Raw genomic sequence first — 21,506 nt, 5'->3', positions numbered from 1 at the left:
GGCATAAAGGGGCTCATATTTAGTCATGATAAGTAAATGTTGATACATGTTTGTAAGGGTGGTAGTTGCAGGGTAGCCATGGTGTTCTAAAGCGGCCTGGTTTTCAAGGGAAGGTGGACATTATTAAAATTTCTATACTTGTAATTGCTTTCTTTTTATAAATAAAATATAACTATATTACCAATAAATAAATAAAAAAACAAAACAAATAGATTTGAAGCACCATTACTTAAATGTTGCATTAAGAGAAATACACACAAGCAATCAATTAATAAAAGTTTTGAAAGATATAGATGAAGAACAAAGTAATGCTACAATTAAATAAAAATCAAGTATTTTACGCAAGAACAAAACAAATAGATTTGAAGTATCATTACTTAAATGATGTATCAAGAGCAACATGTATAAAAGTAGTTTAAATAAAAAATTTAAAAGATCTAAATGAAGAACAAAGCAATGAATTAAGTAAAAATCTAATATTTTATGCAAGAACAAAACATAGAGATTTGAAGCACCATTATTCAGGTGTCAAATTAAGAATAACATGCACACAAATAGTTTGATTAAAAAAAGTTTTGAAAGATCTAGGTGAAGAACAAAACAATGCTAAGTAAGTAAAATTCTAGTATTTTATGCACAAACAAAAACAAATAAATTTGAAGCGACTTTATTTAAAAGTTAGTATTAAAATTTAAAAAATAAAAAATAAATAAAAAAATAAAAATATTAAATTCAATTTCGCAAGTCAAGAACAATTAGCAAATATTATGACTAAAGGACTACAATAGATTATACACTCACTTTGAAGACAAAGTTGCAGATGCAGGGATTTAACATTGAGTAGGAAATGTAAAAAAATATCATATCAAATCAACAAGGAAATGTAAGAAAATATCATATCAAATCAACAAAATATTATTGAATAATATTTAATGAAAATAACAATTGTTAATGGGATCTTATACTACTAGAAGTTTTTTAATTCATTCCATAGTTCACTAGAAATTTATCCCTTATTTTAGTATAAGTTAGTTACTGTTTTAAAGATAAGTTTTGTTTGTTTATCCAGAAGCTATTTTTAATAGGTTGATCTACTAGTTTTAGCTGCCCAATGTTCAACTATTGTTTTACTTCTTTTTGGCAAGGGTGTGCACGAAGGGTATTGTGAGGGGCTAATCACCCCTATTGCAAATTTTAATAAGTCATTCAAGAAAATCAATTTACAATTAAAACATTGCACTTTTCTTTTAGAACCTTCTAGCCTCTTCAGCCATTTCTCATACAAGCTATAAAATAATGCAGCATAAAGGATAAAACTCAGATGAGAATCAAGTCTTCATATTGTTGTTACCACATTCTGGCTGAAAATTTAGATCGGAATAAAGAAAGCTTCTAAAATATTGAAGCTTGTTACTCAAGTATCAAGAGAAGTTGGAGAATTTAATGAAATGGAGCTTCAAGTAGATTCTACAGGCAACTAAGACTTTGCCCAAATAAATTGCCCGTCTAGTTCCTACCTGCAAGCATTGAAAGTCCATTTATGTTAAGAAAAGAGTATTATTATATTATGATTCAAGACCAAGCACGCAGAGAAATATGTACATTCAAAATCTCTAAACAGCTTTAAAAGGCTCGTTAGAAAAGAAAAGATCCACGAATACATTACGATTCAAGACCAAGCACATTTAGGAATAGGCTTAGTATGACATCATACATTGAAACTCTAAAGAACTTTAGAAGCCCATTTGAAAAGACAAGATCCACAAAGAAATCATGAAGCCTTCCAAAATTTCTTCACCCAGCGGTCAGAAAAGTCCTCACAAGATACCATCTTAAGTTTCCTGGAAAAAATGATATACAAATTAGATTTAAGCATTATGTTTTATATACTTACTTAAATTCGACACATTTTAAGGGCTGAGATTATCTAGTATAAATAATTTGTTAATTTGCCTCTGTATGGTGTCACCTCTATGTATTCTAAACATAGTCTTCTTGTTATCTTTTTTAATGATATTTTTCATCCAGCTTTACAAACTTAATACCCATTCCTCTTATGCAACATATCTCCGTCTACAAAAATCAGTGTACCTGATTATTAGTAATAGCTGAAACTAGTGAAGTGTGGCCCCTTTTGGATTGTAAAATTTGGGATCGCTGAAATAAGGCCACTCTTTCGGCTGTTTCCTTTGCTTTTTCTCTAGACTTTCCCATTAAAGATTTTTTAAATTGTTCCCGACGCCTTCTTTTTTGCTTAATCACTCTTTCACCATATGATTCGCTTTCACACTTTACAATGTTCAAGGGTGTCTGATTCACTTCTTTGGAAAAGTTATCTTCCTTACTGCTGTTGACTTCAGTTTCCTCTTTTGGCACGGCCAATCCATCATACACTCCTGAACGCAGCATTTTTTGTGCCTGCAGTCGCTTTGCAGAATCAATCAAAGCTTTTTCCAAGAAGCGTTTCTTTCCAAATACAGGAATTTTCATTTTTGATTGATTATTTTTAGCATTTCCTTCTGTACGATCAACCACGGCAGCACCCGTGGAATCATCACCACCTTTCTGACTGGAGCAAATATGATTCACTGAAGCAGAAACCACACAAGAAGACCGTCTGCGAGCCAGAATTCCTTCCCGCATGCTGGAAATTCTGGCCAGATTGTCCATGTTCCTAAATTTCCTAAAATCTGTTAACTTCTTATAATCATTCTTGAACTTTGAATGAACTCTTTTTCCTTTGGCTTCTGATTGTACCAAATGATTTGAGAAACTTCCGTTAATCTCTGCGTCGATCTTAAAATCTCTGGATGAAAAGAAAATTTTAATGAACTATATTAAAGAAAAGCATAATATATAAACATATAAAATCCAAATATTAAAAAAATAGTTTAATCAACTTGACCTCTGGATGCCTTTCTCATCAACATGCTGAACCTGCATAAAACAGAACAATATGTCAGCCTCTTGTATACACAATTCATCTATAAATTTGTGATGCTTAACTGAAAACATGCAGAAAAATATTCCACTCCATTTGTTTGAAATGCTAGTTACAACATTCTTAAGTTAAATTTTTTATATCATATCGCGTTTCTATTACATCGCAAATCCATTTATATAAGCCAAACTCCACATGGATAACATACACCTATAAGGTTCTTCATTAGAGTGCTTTCAAAGTTTTTAACTAAGATCATGCCATCATCTATGTGCTTTCATTTGTTAAAGATTTAGCTCAAACTAATTATATGATATCTATGTATGAAACAAGTACAAGAACCCTTGGAAGGATAGATGTCAAATAGCCTAATGTTGTCAAATTATTCTGTCAAAGGGTATGTTTCTTCTTAGGTTATATGAGAGGTGACATGTCATTGTTTTTAAATTGAATCAATAGAAAGTGAAACATATGTTTTTAATTTTGAAATGATGTAAACTAACATAATGCATATTTTTTTTGTGTATTTTATGTTTGTAATTTAAAAAATAAAATAAAAATTTATTTGAATATACTTTTGTTGGAATCCAAGAACACTGAGAGGGGGGCTGAATGAGTGTTTTGTCGGAATGTTCAATTTTAACCTTATTATAACATGCATTCACCAACCGGTAAACCAGTACATATATAATTGAAATAAGTAAAGCAATCAATGAACCAATCACACAAATTAACTCGATAACACAGAGATTTTATACGTGGAAAACCTCAAAGAGGAAAAACCATAGTGGGATTTTAAAAGGAATTATGATATAAGATAGGGTCTTTGTCTCAAAGTCCCTATTAAACATTTTTTTCTTCAAAAGAAAAAAATGGTAACTCTATAATAGTAACTCTATAACAAAGGATTTGCATGCTTTCAATATTGTGGTAACTCAATTAGCCTCAATTGATGATAATAGATGAAGAAGATGAATGTATAACTTTGTTATTTTCTTTGCCAGATTGATGAGATAATCTTGTTATGATCATTAGTACTATATCATCTAAATTAAAGCTTCTTATAAAAAGAAATGAGGCAAAAATTCAAGTATCTAACACAGCATGCCTTTTTGTGAGCGGTTGTTTCTAAGACAAACAAAAATAAGTCAAAGGGCATATAATCAAAGTCTAATTAACAAAGGTAAGGCACCTAACTATGGCCCTTCCACAAAAACAAAGACGCCCACTTAAAAAAGGAAGGGGTGGGTGCATACTCGGCACATCTTCAAATACACATTTGCAAGTACACATTTGTGTCATGGTGCATAGTTAATTGATCTGGGTGCTTCTTTTCATATATGACTTCTCACAAGAAGTGGTTTTGTGAATATGGAAGTTATAATGGAGGTGATGCCTTCTTAAGAGACAACTCACAATATAAAGAAGGGTTAAAACTTAAAATCCTCCCTCGGGTTTTACATATTCCAAGATTGGCTAGGAACCTAATATAAGAAAAATAAGTGATGTAGGTGTGCAAGTCATATTTAATAAAGATAATTGCAAGATGGTTCACAGAGTAATGATGTTGACAAGAGGAATCTACATAAGACCACTATTTAAGCTTGAGGCGAACATTGTGAATGATGGAACTAATAGCTCTATTGTTTCTAAGGTTGGAACATATGAGTTGTTTGCAAAGAAGACAATGCTTTGGCAAGAGAGAATGGGAAATATTGGTAAACATTGTGTAGATGGTGAATATAATTGGGTAAAGTGTTGTTGTGAAGTATTCACACATCGCCCCATTGCAAATGGGGACCCCTTCTTTTTGCTTTCTAGGGTTTGTTTTCTAGATCTTTTAGGGTTTTGTCTGTTAGCCTTTGCAGGATGAGTGTTGTCGAGGGGATCGTTGGATTACAGGCTTTGCTTGAGCCAAGGTGAGTCCATAGGGCCCCAGAATTAGGGTTTCTTTGAGAGTTTTCCTTAGGGCCTGGTTTTTCTCTCGTTGCTAATTGTGTCTTGCTTTGTGAGTGGGTATCATTCTTGAAGGTCCGAGCTAGGTCGAGTTGGTGAGTGATGAAGTCTAAAATGTCATCCTGATCTTCAAATGCCCTGAAATTTGGCTAAGTCTGGAATGTCTTGATCCTGAAATTTGGCTAGGTCTGGAATGTCCTGATCCTGAAATTTGACTAAGTCTGGAAAACTGAAGAATCCTCCAAAAACTAGATTTTGCAATATAACTCCTGGAGGTCCGAAACCATTCTCAAACATCCTGAAAGTATATATGGAATATAACTTAAAGTTATACTTAAATGTTATATTCCATAAAATGATCCTGACGGGGAGTCCAAAATGTCAAATTTCGCTCCTGACCCTTCCAAAGGGTCCAAAGCAAATTTCGCTCCTGACCCTTCCAAAGGGTCCAAAGCGAATTTCGCTCCTGACACTTCCAAAGGGTCCAGAGCGAAATTCTCCATAAGACATTCTACTTTGACCAAAACCTAGAACTACTGCATTCCTAGGCTTGAATGAAGGCAAAAGCACTTGTTTGAATGAAGAAATGCGAAAAAATGAAGTCAGGATCATGGCCTAAGGTGAATTTTGCTCCTGACCCTTCCAAAGGGTCCAGAGCGAAATTCTTATTTCCTCTATTTTTCTCCTTAGCTTGACCAAGTTTGTAGACTTTTGAGGCATAATTGAGAAGGTTTGATGCAACTTTGCCTTGGAGGGGAGATTTTAGACCTTGGGATGATGGATTCTAGCCTGGGTGAGGAATTTCGCTCCTAACCCTTCCAAAGGGTCCAGAGCGAAAATCCTTATAACTCTTGTTTTCTTCTTTATTTTGACTAGGCGTTGGCTTGAGGGGAGATGGATGGGTATGTTTTTGCCTTGAGAGGGAGTTTGATTGATTTTGAAGAACAAAATTTTGGCCTAAAGGAGAATTTCGCTCCTGACCCTTCCAAAGGGTCCAGAGCGAAATTCATCATAAACTTCATTTGCTACCTTGTTTGACCTTGAAACCTTCTTCCTCAGGTGGAAAATGATCTAAGTTTGCTTCTTGAAGTGGTTTGAAGTTTGAGAAGTGAGTGATCTAGTCTAGAATGAGATTTTCGCTCCTGACCCTTCCAAAGGGTCCAGAGCGAAAATCCTCCTAAGGCTCATTTCCTCCCTAGTCTGACCAAATTTTGAGTTGCAAGGCATCTTGAAGGGAAGTGTGGACATGTTTGGACTTTGGAAATGTTTGAAAGCCTTGAAAAAATGAAGGATTCTAGCCAAGAAGGTGAATTTCGCTCCTGACCCTTCCAAAGGGTCCAGAGCGAAATTCCTTGCAAGCCTATTCTTTTGACCTTGTTTTGGCTTAAGACCTTATCCCTTGGGTGAAGGATGATGTTTAGTTACCTCTTGAGGTGATTTTAAGTTGGAAAAAGGAAGAATCAAGCCTAAATGAGAATTTCGCTCCTGACCCTTCCAAAGGGTCCAGAGCGAAAATCCTCCTAGACCTCATTTCCTTCCCTCTTTGACCAAATTGTGATGTCCAAAGCATGTTGAAAGGGGAAATGGACATGATCTTGCCTTTAAGAGTGTTTGGAAGTTGTGAAAATGAAGGATTTTACCCAGGAAAGGAAATTTTGCTCCTGACCCTTCCAAAGGGTCCAGAGCGAAATTCCTTATAAGCCTACCTTTTGACCTTTCTTGGACATGAAATCTTATTCCTAGGGTGATGAAGGACGAAATCCTACCTTGCAAAGAAGTTTCAAGTTTAGAAAATGATGATTTTGGGTCAAAAATGAAAATTTCGCTCCTGACCCTTCCGAAGGGTCCAGAGCGAATTTTCTCAAAACCTCTTTTGCTATCAAGATTTTTGCTAGGTCAAGTGTGGGATGAGGCAAAATCAAGAAGAAGATGCCCTTAAGAATGACTTTAAGTTGTTAAAGACCATGAATGATGAAGGAATTGAGCCTAGAGGTGATTTTTGCTCCTGACCCTTCCAAAGGGTCCAAAGCAAAAATCCTTGAAAACATTTTTTTCCAAATTTTGAGCAAGGCCAGGCTTGGACAAGGGTGTGAGAAGGTATTTGGATTGTCTTAGAGTAGATTTTGATTGCCAAGAATGTAAATTTTAAAGCCTAATGAAAATTTCGCTCCTGACCCTTCCAAAGGGTCCAGAGCGAAATTTCTAAAATTCTCCTTTTTCCTTGCAAATTCAAGACAAGATTTTGGTTTTTATACCCTGGAAAGGAGAAAGACAAGATGTTCTATGCCTTGGAAGTGATTTGAAGTTGGAAGGATGGCAAGATAGCCCTAAAACAAGATTTTCGCTCCTGACCCTTCCAAAGGGTCTAGAGAGAAAATCCTAAAACCTACCCATTCCTTTCAAATTTATGCTAAGACAAGGCTTGACTAAGGTAAGAAATGCCCTTGAAGACTACCTTTGACTTGATGTTGGTTTCCAAAAGTGATGATTTTAGACCAAAGGAGGATTTTCGCTCCTGACCCTTCCAAAGGGTCCAAGGCGAAAATCCTAAAATCTCCTATTCTGCCTTGCAAAACGAAATCAAACTTGGATTGGGTGAAAGAAGAAAGCTATTTCCTAGCCTTGTGAGGTGGATTGAAGTTGGAATGATCAAAAATGAGCTACAAAAGGAGAAAATCGCTCGTGACCCTTCCAAAGGGTCCAGGGCGAAAAACACTAAAGTCACCTTTTCCTTCAAGGTTTGAGTAAAACTAGGCCTGAATTGCAGTGAAAGAAGCCATTTGGAATGCCTTGGAAAGATTTGGACCTTCAAAAAATGTGAATTTTGAGCTCAAGAGAGAATTTCGCTCTTGACCCTTCCAAAGGGTCCAGAGTGAAATTCTAGATAGGTCCTGTCCCTGGCTAGGTTACTGAGCAAAACTGACCTTTTTCGCCTTGTGAAGATCAAGCCAATGCTAGTAGGTTCAAACTAAGCGAATGTTGATGAATTGAAGTGAAGGAGATTGGAAAATTGGCTCGAGAGATGAATTTCGCTTCTGACCCTTCCAAAGGGTCTAGGGCGAAAATTCCTAAAAAGCAGTGTTTCCTTCAAAATCCTGTTGAGCTAACTTATTGGTTGAGATGAATAGATCTTGGAGATTGCTTTGGAGGAAGTTAATGATCAAGCAAAGATGAATTTTGACCTAAAAAGAGAAAATCACTCCTGACCCTTCCAAAGGGTCCAGAGCGAATTTTCTCAAAACCTATCTTTTCCCTCAAATTTATGCCAAGTCTAGTGTGGGTCAAATTTAGAGGTGCCTCTGGCCATGTCCTTGAATGGTCAACAATTATCAAGTTTGAAAGAATTGAGCCAAATGATGAAAATCGCTCCTGACCCTTCCAAAGGGTCCAGAGCGAAATACCTATTTTCACCCAATTTACTCATGTGAAGAGCTAAAAGTTGAAATCCAAGACTTTGTTAGGCCAAAACAAGCGTAAGTTCACTTTCCGAAGGATTTATAAGTGAAGAAAATATGGTATTCATGGCCTAGTCAAGAAAATCGCTCCTGACCCTTCTAAAGGGTCCAAGGCGATTCTTGTAGGGTCTGTTCCTGGAGAAAATCTTGGGCAAGTTTCATGTTAATATCTTTTTGTTGATGATTTAAGTTGAAAATGCTATTTTGAAATGAATTTATCATGTGTCCTTAATCATCTTTTGGTTTGTTTTGGCAGATGAAAGAAGACTAGGCCAGGACAAGGACGGCCTTCTCCAGCCTAGCATCAACAAGGACGACCTTCTCCAACCCAACCTCATCAAGGACGACCTCTTCCAGTCCAACATTTGAAGGAAAGACAAGGTGGCATCCCAGTCATCACTCCTCCAATCGGGTTGGTCCACTTCAGCATGTCCAGATTCAATGTACCTGACTCATCAAAGATGGCACTAACTTCGATGTACCTACCCCGGTTATCCATTGGTCGAATATTCTAGAGAAGACGTGTCCAAATAATGCAATTATTTCATTGGTCAGAATTAAGTTTGTTGTAATAAACCCTAATTAGGGTTTTCATTGTAAAATCTCGGCCATTGATCTCAAATTGATCTGAGCCATCGAATTGTATTGAGGGCACTATATAAGCCCTGGCTCCTCATTTGTAAAGGCTAATAGTTAGTCATTAATAGTTAGAAGGTGAATAGTTAGTTCATAGAGGTTAGAATAGCTAATGATTAATAGCAAATAGAATAGCAGTTAGAGTAGAATAGGAGGGCAAGGCAAGAAATTGTTGCCATTGATTGTAAATAAACTCCATTTTCATTGAAGTTATGGTGAAGTGTGTCGTTTCTTGCAATATGCATGGTTTCTTGTTGAATCTTCAATTCTAGATGGTAGATGATTAGATTGAATGAAGAAAATTGTTGAATGCACCTGTGTGGAATCGGTCTAATCCAAACCACTAGCCTCTTGCTGATGGTAAGTGTGCCTTGCGTGGTCAACTGGAATAAAATGAGCTTAATCTTAAGTTGTTACACGTCTATTGTTCATGCATTATCTTGAATGGTGATCAGTGTCTGATGGCGTACAATTTGAACATATTGGAAGCACTCCTTAGAAGATCGCATTGAGCTAGTGTCAAATTGTTCAAGCCTGATGGTGAGACCCAACCCAGTAGGACTCCACCTAGTCATTCATCCATCTTCTCGCATTCTAGGTAGTAGAGTAGACTTCCTAAACCTTGCATCCTTTGCCATTTGTTTGTCTTCCAGTTAGTAAATAGGACTTGTGATTCCAGCAAATCAGACGTTTAGTCATCAAGTGTAAGTCCTCTTGTGATTCCAGCAAAATCACATCATACCACAAAGAGCTTATCCACGAGTAGAGAACCTACATACAAGAACCTTGGAGTTGCCTCGACTGATCCTTTGGTGAGATCTTCAGCAGTCGGGAAACTTTGCTCAAGAGAGGATAAGGTACCTTTAGGTATTTTATTCTGTGTTCGCATGTGCATGAAAAACACATCAACAAGTCCCCACTAGTGCTAAGAGAGCATATAGGATTTGCAGATGATACATAATGATGTGTTTGGAGTCTTGGATCTGTCCCATGGGTATAGTTCCTCAAATAGAAATATGAGGTTTTCAATAAGTTCAAGGAATTCAAGGCTTTTGTTAAAAAAAAAAGAAGAAAATAAAGGTGTCGAGGATAGATAGTGAATTTGAACAATTTTGTAAGCAGTGTGGAATAGGAAGACAAAAGACAGCTCCATACACCACAACAAATTGGAGTTTGCAAAAGAATGAATAGGGTGCTGACTCAAAAATCCAGTATGATAAATGATGTAGGCTTAGAACAAAAATTTTGGGTACAGCAATAAATACTGCATGTTATCTGATCAATCAATCACATCAGCTCTTCTTGATTAAGACTACACAAGAGGAATGGATCAGTATTAAACCCACTCTTCAACATCGTAAAGTTTTAGGTTGTAATGCTTATAAAGGAGATTGAAGTTTTCACTGATTATAGTAATGTTATCATAGTTTACAAGTTTTAGAACCCAGAAAAGAATAAGATTGTTTACAGTTGCCATGTAATCTTTGGAGAGGTTAAAAAGCCTCCATGATGTGGTCAACAATAGGGTAGTAAATTAATGGCCTTGTCATTGCAACCAAAACCCAAATTTGATAGACATATTATTAATGCACACAAAGACACAAAATTCTAAGGTTTTAGTTCAGAATTTAAAACACAAAGGACCCATGAGGGACAGCACAAATTTGAAAAAATTTATGGCAGTCTCTCAAAAACATCTAGCATTCACTTGATCACTCTAAACAAAATCCTAGGTGTTTTAACCCCTCTATCTGAATTTTGAATTCATTTTTTAACAAAATTATAATAACAATGAATCGAATTAATCAAAAAATGAGAAAAAGTAATGTTGTTGATGTTAATTGCCCTACACCTAGGATACTCTTGCATCAAACATCTCAGTTAACTGAAAAGCACTATGAGTCTATGAGCCCTACCCACCTAGGATACTCTTGCATCAAACATCTCAGTTAACTGAAAAGCACTATGAGTCTATGAGCCCTACCGATTGATTAGATTAAAATTCTTCAACAATGTCCAAAGAAGCTGATTTTTTTGCATCTAGACTTTTTGTCAATTTTTTAATAAAAAAATGTTTCCAATTTCCTCACTCTATTTCTTCAGCATGCAATGCTTTCAATCAAGAACCTACAAACTTGATTTCTCTTACCAAGAATTTGCCCATCGTTAAAATCATATAGGTCTACTTCATTAAAAATTGGAGAAACGTCAATTCCCTCAGATACATTAAATTTGCATACAGGTCATTAATAAAATAAAATTTTGCACAATCAGATTTTATTAAATTTCAATTTATTATATGTGCCCCCTTCGGAAATCCCTCTTTCCTAAAACGAGTCATTATAAGATCTCCAATTTTGATACACATGCTCTCTTTTGCATACAGCATGTTGTTTATAACTTTATAGTTCTAATTGTTCTATTCCAAGGTCTTCACTTGTTAATGTATTTTCTAGAAAATCATCTGCTTCAACACTCTTTCCACTTGAATCAATGATTTCTCTCAATTCGACGACACCACATACACTATTTGAAGAGGGGTTTCTGTCATGCAGCCAAATTATTATTTGCAAACTCAATTACTGCCAATATCAAATCTCAATATTTGAATTTCCATACAACTGAACACCTCAACAAATTTCGGGGCTCCAATGACTACCTTAAGTTTGACCATCCAGGAAAATCATGCTAATGTCATTCCATGCTCTATAAGGCATTGGCAATGGCTGATACAATAGTTTAAAAAATTGGCAAGTACCTGCAAGAATTTTCCACTAGTGAGTAGCAATAACTGGCCCACAAGTTTCTGTTTAAAATTGCAGTGATATTTTTTCCAAAAACTCGCGATAAAATGTATAAAAATGCTGATTTGCATCTAGGGAAAAGTCATCCAACCTTTGGTATAAAATGCAAATGCGATTTTTTTATTTTTTAACTTGAATTTTTGGTGAACAAAAACCCTTCTTCACATGAACCACCCTTCACACAACTTCAAACGATTTTACAGTGTTGTGGGAGTACTTTTGTGGGTTGTTATTCCAGTAAGGACACACTTTGACTACAACCTGGCCTCTACTACCCATTTCTGTGAGTTGTTGATGGTTCCACTTCTAGGTTTTTAACTTGTTCCACGGGTTTCTAAATTACATTATAAATTTAAGACAATCTTAAAAAAAAATAAAGAATGTTGTAAAATTTCATCAGGGATGCGTATTTTGTTATGCATATGTACAAAAGTTCAATTTGGTGATCATGCCTGTGCTATCCAATTTGAAACATGCTGAGGAACTTTTGTTTATTGTATACAAAAAGAAATTCAGATTAACACTAATAATCATGCTAAGGCTTTGGATCTATATTGAAGAATTAAACTTTCACAAAGTCTTGACACTGCACATTTGTAAGAAACTGGCTCAGCAAAAATCAATTTTATTTCAATATGACTTAGATTAGTTAAAATAAGAAACTGGCTCAGCAAAAATAATCAAATGTGTGTCGTTCTATATTCTATTGATTTGATTGATTGATAAGTAAATTGTTCATTAATTAATTTAAGATGATTAATTTCAACAATTATGACCTTTAACCCTTGCATTACTCCAGTCTAAGAGGAAAAGAATGACTATGTTGTCAAGCGCTTTGATACCAATTTCAATAGGCTTCCCTCAAAGTTTACAGATCCAAGCCCTTATCCCATTTTGGACCCTGTCCTCAAGGTTCTCAGGTCGCTGATCCCCACCCTCTCTTGGGGGAAACAACTTATTGACTTGATTTAGACTGCCCCTCTTGGAAACAAGCCCATCACCTTTCCTTAGTTATTGGTAGTAATGGCAGGAATATTTTGAAGTAATTCCACTCTTATACTGATTTTACAATCTAATATTGTTATTTGTCTGATCAAATATTATATCTATATAAACAACTTATTGACTTGATTTAGATTGTCCCTCTTGGAAACAAGCCCATCACCTCTCCTTAGTTACTTAGTTACTAGTAGTAATGGCAGGAATATTTTAAAGTAAATCCACTCTTATACTAATTTTACAATCTAATATTGTTATTTGTTTGATCAAACATTATATCTATATATATATATATATATATATATACATAAATAAATAAATGAATCAATCAAATGATATTACCTATTTTAAATTATTAACACTAGCATTGCCTAAACACTAATTATTAGACTGCCCCTCTTGGAAACAAGCCCATCACCTCTCCTTAGTTACTGGTATTAATGGCAGGAATATTTTAAAGTAAATCCACTCTTATACTGATTTTACAATCTAATATTGTTATTTGTCTGATCAAACATTATATCTATATTAAACAACTTATTGACTTGATTTAGACTGTCCCTCTTGGAAACAAGCCCATCACCTCTCCTTAGTTACTGGTAGTAATGGCAGGAATATTTTGAAGTAAATCCACTCTTATACTGATTTTACAATCTAATATTGTTATTTGTCTGATCAAACATTATATATATATATATAAATAAATAAATGAATCAAATGATATTACCTATTTTAAATTATTAACACTAGCATTGCCTAAACACTAATTATTAGTCTATCTAGAGGTTGTAAAGGCAGACAGATCTGACATGCATCAGATCTGGTCTGCCACTATATATGATATTAAATATGACTGTCATACATATTGCAGTCTATAAATATTTAATAATATTTACTGTTAAATTCTGCATAAAAACATTGTCAGGATTCATATATTAAGCATACGTAATAAGCGAATCCCCATGCATACCACCCAAACAAGGATGTTCCTGCCTGTAACTCAATAACAATTCTGATCTGATCTGATCGCTGGCTGCCAGATAATATAAATTCCTGCAGACTTGACCATTCTTATTCTTTCCTTTTGAAAATGCTTATCTTTCTTCCTCCCTATTTTCCATCCTGTAACTCAATAACAATTCTGATCTGATCTGAACGCTGGCCGCCAGATAATATAAATTCCTGCAGACTTGACCATTCTTTCCTTTTGAAAATGCTTATCTTTCTTCCTCCCTATTTTCTTTCTTCCTCCCTATTTTCACCTTTTTCATTCCATCTTATAACTACATCTTTCTAATGGAGAGACATGTATCTTCGAGGATGATCATAACTCTTCCTTCCTTAATCGCACCCTTTGGTATATTTCCTATTTGTTTCTATTAACATATTGATCATTGTCTATAATGATTTCTTGTAATCCATGGTCATCTTAAACATAGAGTCTACTCAGCGCTAGTATGAATCCTTCTTTAGAGTCGGGACCTTTAGAGGATCGGGGCCCATTACTAATTCCAGATAATAATATCAATCATTAATAAATATTAATCAATTAATAATAATTCCAGGTAATAATAAATAAATGAATATTAATTAATTAATAATAATATTAATAAATATTAATCAATTAATAATAGTTTCAAATATTAATGAATATAAATTAATTAATAATATTATTAAATAAATATTAATCAATTAATGATAGTTTCAGATATTAATGAATATTAATTAATTAATAAATATTAAATAAATATTTTTTAATTAATAATTTAATTGTTACATTTGGATTATATTCATTGATAAGTTAAAAAATACGATGATCAAGGATGGGCATGACAAGATATGGGGGGCTCTTCTTCCATTGGACCACAAATACGAAAATTAGACAATGTGGGATATGGTAGTTCTAGTCTTTTTGTTCCTCATACCACTCCTAGTGCACAACTTTTGTTGGAAAGTATTGCATGCAATAGGAAATTGCATCATGAGAAGTTGGCATGTGCAAGTTTTGGTACTACAATAGCATTCCCTTTAATGTTGTTTTGAGTTCTTATTGGAAGGAGATAGTTACCACATTGATCATGACCAATAAGGGGTTCAAAGCCCCACAAAGTTATGAATTGAGTGGCCCATTATTGGAGGATAAAGTCCAAAACACATATAAGGTAGTAGAGTAACAAAAACAGATTTAAAAAAGTAAATGCTGCAATTTTTTATCTTATAGGTGGACAAATGGCAAGAATATGGCACTCATGAACCATTTAGTAGTGTTGTGATGTATTCACACATCGCCCCATTGCAAATGGTGACCCCCCACTTTTTCGCTTTCTAGGTTAACAGTCTTAGCTTAGTTGTTGGTTGTTGTCGAGTCTTTGCTATTAACCTTTTGTTCATAGTTGCTCAGGAGCTGGCCAAGTCTTTCTCTTTGAGATGAAGTGAGGTTTAACACTCCCTTTGCCCAGCCAAAGCATTATCTCTTCCACTTCTCCCGATCTTGCCAATGAGTGCCCAAACCCAATCATTCTCATTTCCATTTCATTCCATTTCCATCTCCCCTAACACTCTTCACTTCCATTTACCATACCTTCTAACTCACCTAACTTCCTATTCTCTATCCTCCATCCACCTTTCATACCCCATGCCTTAACCTTCTTCACATCTCTACATAACCTACCACTTCCATGTCCCTTACCTTACATCCCATCTTCTAACCTATACCTTTACCTACCTAACCCTCTCCCTAGTATGCTCATCCAATACCCTTCATCTACATTTACAACTACCTTTGCCCACACCTACATCTTCTACCCTCCTATCTCTATACCCCTTAGCCTACCACATCCTAACCTCCTTACCTACTTAATTATTCCCATTTCCCACCTTTATTCCTAATTACCTTCTTCCTACCCACACCTTTCCATCTTATCACCTACCCCCATCCTAGCCTACCCATATCCTATCCCTATCCTAACCTACCACCCTACCCCCTTACCCTTTTTCCTTACCCCTTATAACTCCCATTATAGCCTACATCCCCTTTACCCTTTCATTACCCCCCTTATACCTCCCACTCCACTTTATTCCCCAACATATCCTAACTCCTTCCAACCCCTTTTACCTCCCACATCTTATACCTCATTTCCCTCCACGTATCTACTACTTTCATCATTTATATCCCTTATGTCCACCTTTCTTCCAACATCCCATTCCCCCTCTTTCTCCACGTAGCAGCTACTCTTAACATTTCCTACCACTTCCCTCTCATATTTTTATTTTTTTTAACTTCTTCTATATATGTATAGGTCTTTTTCTCCATGTAGCAGCTACTCTTAACATTTCCTATCACTTCTTCCTCATATTTTTATTTTTTTTAAATTGTTTTATATATGTATAGGTAATAGATCAAAGCCAATAAAGTGTACATACCCTATCCCATTTGTGGACTCCAAAATGGAGAATTAAACAGATTTGTCTTAAGGACTCTTGCTGGGACCCACTAACCACTGGCTGAGAATGAAAAATGTTTTTTTTGTCTTTGATATTGCATGGGCCCCACCAGAAATTTTGAAATTTTAAAAAATAAAGTATCCACCTCATCAGTCCTTGCAAGGTGTGGCAACACAGAAGATAGGGAGCTGGCCTTTGAATAAGAATGTGTCACTTTAAGGAGGACAGAGTAAAAGACCTCTAACATCCAACGCCCAATATAAAGAAGGCACAGCACTAAAGTGAATTTAACCATCTCAGACCCGCAAACATCATTTGCTGATATTTCTAAGATGTTTTCATTAAATCCCAGCCTGATTTAAGTTGACATCTTTAGTGCAGGTTTGGAGCAGACATGTAGAGTTCTGAACATCGTGATTACCTCAGGGTGGCTCGTTTCTAGGCTTTCAATTATCAAATTTTGTTTCTATTTTTTGATGGAATTGTATTAACATGATTTGAGTTTAATGAAGGGCTAAGATATGAGTCTAAGGCTGGAAATCAGAATGACTATCAGATTTTACAATTCTCTGATTTTCAGAATGCAGTAACCCTTCATTTTTTTGCTTTCAATATCCTTTCAATACAGTAATTTAAGATGTTGAAATTGCAGGATATAGCTGGCAGCGCCAAATCAGGGAGGATTCAAAAGGTGAAGGCAAGCAAAATTTGATAAATCAGATCATTGTATGCAAATGAAGCCAAAGACCGATCTGTCTTAGCAGGGAAGGGCAATCATCACTTGATCAGAGAGATAAGCCAATGCAAATGGAAGCTAAAACACCAATTTGCTTTGTGACAACAAAACAATCAAAGAGTGATCTGATTTGATCAACTCACACAAATGGTTTTAATCCTTTTAGTCACCGATCTGGCATAGAACGTATATTTTGACTCCTTGAAAGTCTGATTTGGGCATCATCGTTTTAAAAAACAACTTCATGACTCAGCCCTTTTGAGCAAACTTCAACTTCATGACTTGCCATGTTGGACCGACTTCAGGACCTCACCTTTTGGAGCGAATCTCATTAATGAGCGTACATAAACGAGTTCACATGAGCGATGATTGAAGGAGAAATGAAGGATGTTTGATAGCAATCACCTTGAATGGATTCAATTCCAAATGCACTTCGGGACTTAGCAAATTGCAGCGGAATTCACATTTCATGAGATTGAGTTTATGAGCGAAGTTCCTAACTTCATGAACTGCTGTTTTGGAGCGAAGTTGAACTTCATGTTGGAGCCCTTTGAAGCGAACTTCATGTTGGAGGCTTTTGGAGCGGAGTTCCTAACTTCATGACTTTGCATGGTAGAGCGGAGTGCCTACTTCATGAGTTGAGATGTTAGAGCGAACTTCATGAACTACCGATTTGGAGCGAAGTCTGTTTACTTCATAAGCTGCCGATTAGGAGCAATTTTACAACTGCATGAATAAAGAAAATGGAGAGAGCTTCATATTTCATGAATCATCATTTTGGAGCGATTCCACTACTTCATGACTTGAAGGATAGGAGCAAAATTCCCTACTTCATGAGTGAGCAAATTGGAGCGAATTCCTTACTTCATGAATGAGACTTTTGGAGCGAACTTCACAAAATACATTTCATGAGTTAGGGAAATGGAGCGAAATTCATAAATTGAGCTAGAGGAGCGAAATCCATGATAGAAGAGCGAAGGGGATCTGAAAGCATTCAATTTGAAACAAACTTCACAAATCACCCCACGTGAGTGACTTCATGAGTTAGAAATTTGGAGCGAATTTCCTACTTCACGAGTATAAGATTTGGAGCGAAATTCCTACTTCGGGAGTTGAAGGAATAGAGCGAAGTTCATGATCTTGCTAAGTGGAGCGGTTTTTAAGAATGAAGTTGGGTATAAATAGGAGAAATGATTAAGAGAAACAACTCCATGTTTGAGCATTTTGGAGCGGACTTCCAACTTCGTGAATCATCATTTTGGAGCGAAGTTTTTTCACTTCATGAACTACCAATTTGGAGCGAAGTTTTTTTCACTTCATGAACTACCGATTTGGAACGATTTTACAACTTCATGAATTGAATATTTGGAGCGAACTTCGGGTTCAAAGGTTTTGGAGCAAAATCATTGCTTCATGAGTTGCACTTTTCAAGCGAACTTCACAAGCTGATGGATAACAGCGAGATTCATGAATAGAGAAGATGGAAACAGATTGCACCTTCAAGCCTTCGTTGACAAAGTGAGATTCAAGGGAATGAAACAAATTTAAAGATTATCGAACTTCATGATCTCTCAAATTGGAGCGAAACTCAATAGCTTCATGAATTGAGAGATAGGAGCGAAGTTTTTACTTCATGAATTGGAGCGAAATTTGTAACTTCGTGTTTAAGAGATTAAGAGAGAACTTCATGTCTCGAGGAATGGAGCGAGTTCCACACAAGCGAACTTAATGATTTGATCTACATTAACAACTTCATGATCTGAGTGAAGTGAGTGACTTCAAAGACAAGGAGAACTTAATGAACATCAATAATGGAATACACTTCAGAAGCTCCTCTTCACGAGCAAAAAAGCAACTTCAAGTGTTGATTCATGATGGCGAATCCTTTTTATATGCTCTTATTAAGCTCATGTATCAAGTGTATTTGATACTCACCTGTTTGTTTTGCAGGAGATGAAGAGGGAAATAAAGGAATCAAACAAGAAGCATCCACTTGCACGAAGACATGATCTACAACATCAACGACATGAAGGAAGTCACAAGAGAAGGAATTCCGAAGGAGAAATACAAAGATGAAGGCATTCCAACAGACAGTTTCAGAAGAGTTAATCAAAGTTAGAAGATCAAACCTACAAAGTGTGAAGTGGCATCCAAATCATCATCCCAGTCACCACTCACCAATCAGAGAGGTTCCACATCAACATGTTTAGATGCTACGTACTTGACTCATGAGTGATGGCACAAACTTTGAGGCACCTATCCCTGATATCAATTGGTCCACACTTTCTGAATGTCATTTTCTCATTGGCTATGGAGAAATTTGTTGTAACAAACCCTAATTAGGGTTTCATTGTAAAATCCTGGCCATTGATGGAGAATCAATCATGGCCATTCGTTGTAAAAGAGCTCTCTATAAAAGCTCAAAGTCTTTCATTTGTAAAGGTTAATAGTTAATAGTGGGATAATAGCTAATAGTTAGTAATAAGAGAGAATAGAATAGCAATTAGAAAAGAAATTAGATTAGGAGAAGGCAAAGATTGTTGCCAAACCTTGTTGTAGAGAACAATTGATTTCATTGAAGTTATGGTGAATTTGATTTGTTGCTTCAACAACTCGCATGGTCTTTGCTTCTCAATTTGCTTTCATGTTAATTAGATTGAGTGAAGGGATTTGTTGAATGTATTCATGTAGAATCCGCTTAATCCATACCACTAGCCTCTTGTTGCTTGTAAGTGTGCCTTGTGTGGTCAACTGGAATGATATGAGCTTAACGTTGAATCGTTCTACACTCATTGCTTATGCATTAACTTGAATGGTGATCAATGTTTGATAGTATTGATTCGAATATCTTTGAAATATGCTTAGAAAATTGCACCAAGCTTGTGTCAAATTGTTCAAGTTGATGGTGAGACCTCGCTCGGTAGGATTCCATATAGTCACTCACCCATCTTCTTCCATTCTAGGTCCTAGCGTAGATTTCTCAAACCCTATCTCTTTTTTCTTTTTTTTCTTCCAATTGAATAGATAAGACCTAAGTTCCAGCAAATCAACCATTCAGGCATTCGAATGTAAGTCCCCTTGTGATTCCAGCATAATCACATCAAACCAACTAAGCTTATCCACACATAGAGACCCTACATTCATGAACCTTGGAGTCTTCTCAAGTGATCCTTAAGCTAATCTTCAGCATTTGAGAGATTTTCTTCAAGAGAGGATAAGATATCTATGGTATTTTATTCTGTGTTCGCATGTGCCTAAAAAACACATCAACAAGTAGCTTCCAGAATATGATTGATATTTTTAAGTCAGTTGATGCCTCTAGTGGGATAAACAATGTTGAGACTTTCCGTAGCTTGTTAGATGAAGTAATGTTGGATTTGGGAATGGATAATGTTATACAGATAGTTACAACCAATGCATCTACATATGTGGCAGCTGGTAGACTACTAGAGGCAATGCACCCTACATTGTTTTCAAGCTCTTGTGCTTCCCATTTCCTTGACCTTCTCCTTGAGGATAGAGGGAATTTAAGATGGGTGAAAGTATGGTGGAAAAAACATCTTCAATCACACATGGGTCTTGGATCTCATGAGAGAGCACACTATTGGCAAGGAGTTTGTGTGTTTAGGGGAAACCCACTTTACCACTAGTTTCCTTACCTTGCAGAGAACGGTAACTACATTAGCCAAAACTATGTTTGTGAGTAAAAAGTTATTGGAGAGTCTTTACTACAAGAAGGCTGAAGCAGAAAGGGCTGTAAACACCATTTTTTAAAACACATTTGTGGAGACCATGGAGGAGATTATCAAGGCAAGTTATGATATTTTTCTTCTTTTTTCCAGTTTTACAATGTTACAAGTTATTCATTTTATGAAATTTTGGTATCTGATTTACTCTAATTTTCTAATTTCCTTTTCATGCACTCTCTTGTTTTAGGCATTAAAACCATTGGTTAGCATTTTGTGGTTGGTGGATAGGGATGAAAACCCCATGTAGTATATATATGTGGCCATGAATAGGGCCAAAGAAGCAATTCAACATTTGTATGGGTTGAATAGAACCAAATATGAACCCATATGGCACATTATTGATTGGATGTTGAACCAACTCCAACCTTTTCATGTTACTACCTGTAATTTTATACCCTAGGTATGTTAATCAGATTTATATAATTGATTATGCCCTAGATTGTAATCAGATTTGCAGTATTTTAATAAGCCAATATTCAGTAAAATCAGAAATAAAAACAATAGACAAACAGGCATCTGGGAAAACCTCCAAGGAGGAAAAACCCAGCATGAAAGACCCACAGGTCAGATTGTATATTCTCCTCTAAATCATAAGTACAAATACTTAGCTTAAATCTGATCTTCACATATCAGATCTGTCCCTTTGCATGCTTCAAAACTGCATCAATAATACACTATGTCCTCTTGGACAATTTCGCACAAGTCTAGAAATTTCGCAACCTTCCTTGAAAGTTCGCACCTTAGCAGCAGAGCTAAATTCGTTGTTTTCTTGAGATTGAATTGATG

General features: G+C 35.8%; 1 protein-coding gene across 2 annotated transcripts in view; it reads right to left on the bottom strand.

Moving 5' to 3' along the window:
• Positions 1 to 1,219: 1,219 nt before the first annotated feature.
• LOC131048515 (uncharacterized) overlaps positions 1,220 to 21,506 on the bottom strand; it is a 59,096-nt gene continuing 38,809 nt past the window's right edge. For both annotated transcript variants that reach the window (XM_057982482.1, XM_057982481.1), the window contains exons 8-11: positions 2,906 to 2,937; positions 2,092 to 2,806; positions 1,715 to 1,841; positions 1,220 to 1,517 (exon numbers count right to left, since the gene is read on the bottom strand). In XM_057982482.1, coding sequence (XP_057838465.1) covers positions 1,833 to 1,841; positions 2,092 to 2,806; positions 2,906 to 2,937 — 756 coding nt within the window. In that variant the 3' untranslated portion in view covers positions 1,220 to 1,517; positions 1,715 to 1,832. The remainder of the gene's footprint in view (positions 1,518 to 1,714; positions 1,842 to 2,091; positions 2,807 to 2,905; positions 2,938 to 21,506) is intronic.

The sequence above is a fragment of the Cryptomeria japonica genome, chromosome 2 (assembly GCF_030272615.1).
Source record: "Cryptomeria japonica chromosome 2, Sugi_1.0, whole genome shotgun sequence".
Taxonomy (NCBI): Eukaryota; Viridiplantae; Streptophyta; class Pinopsida; order Cupressales; family Cupressaceae; genus Cryptomeria; species Cryptomeria japonica.
Note: the sequence above shows the minus strand (reverse complement) of the source record. Positions and strands in the feature narration are given on the sequence as shown.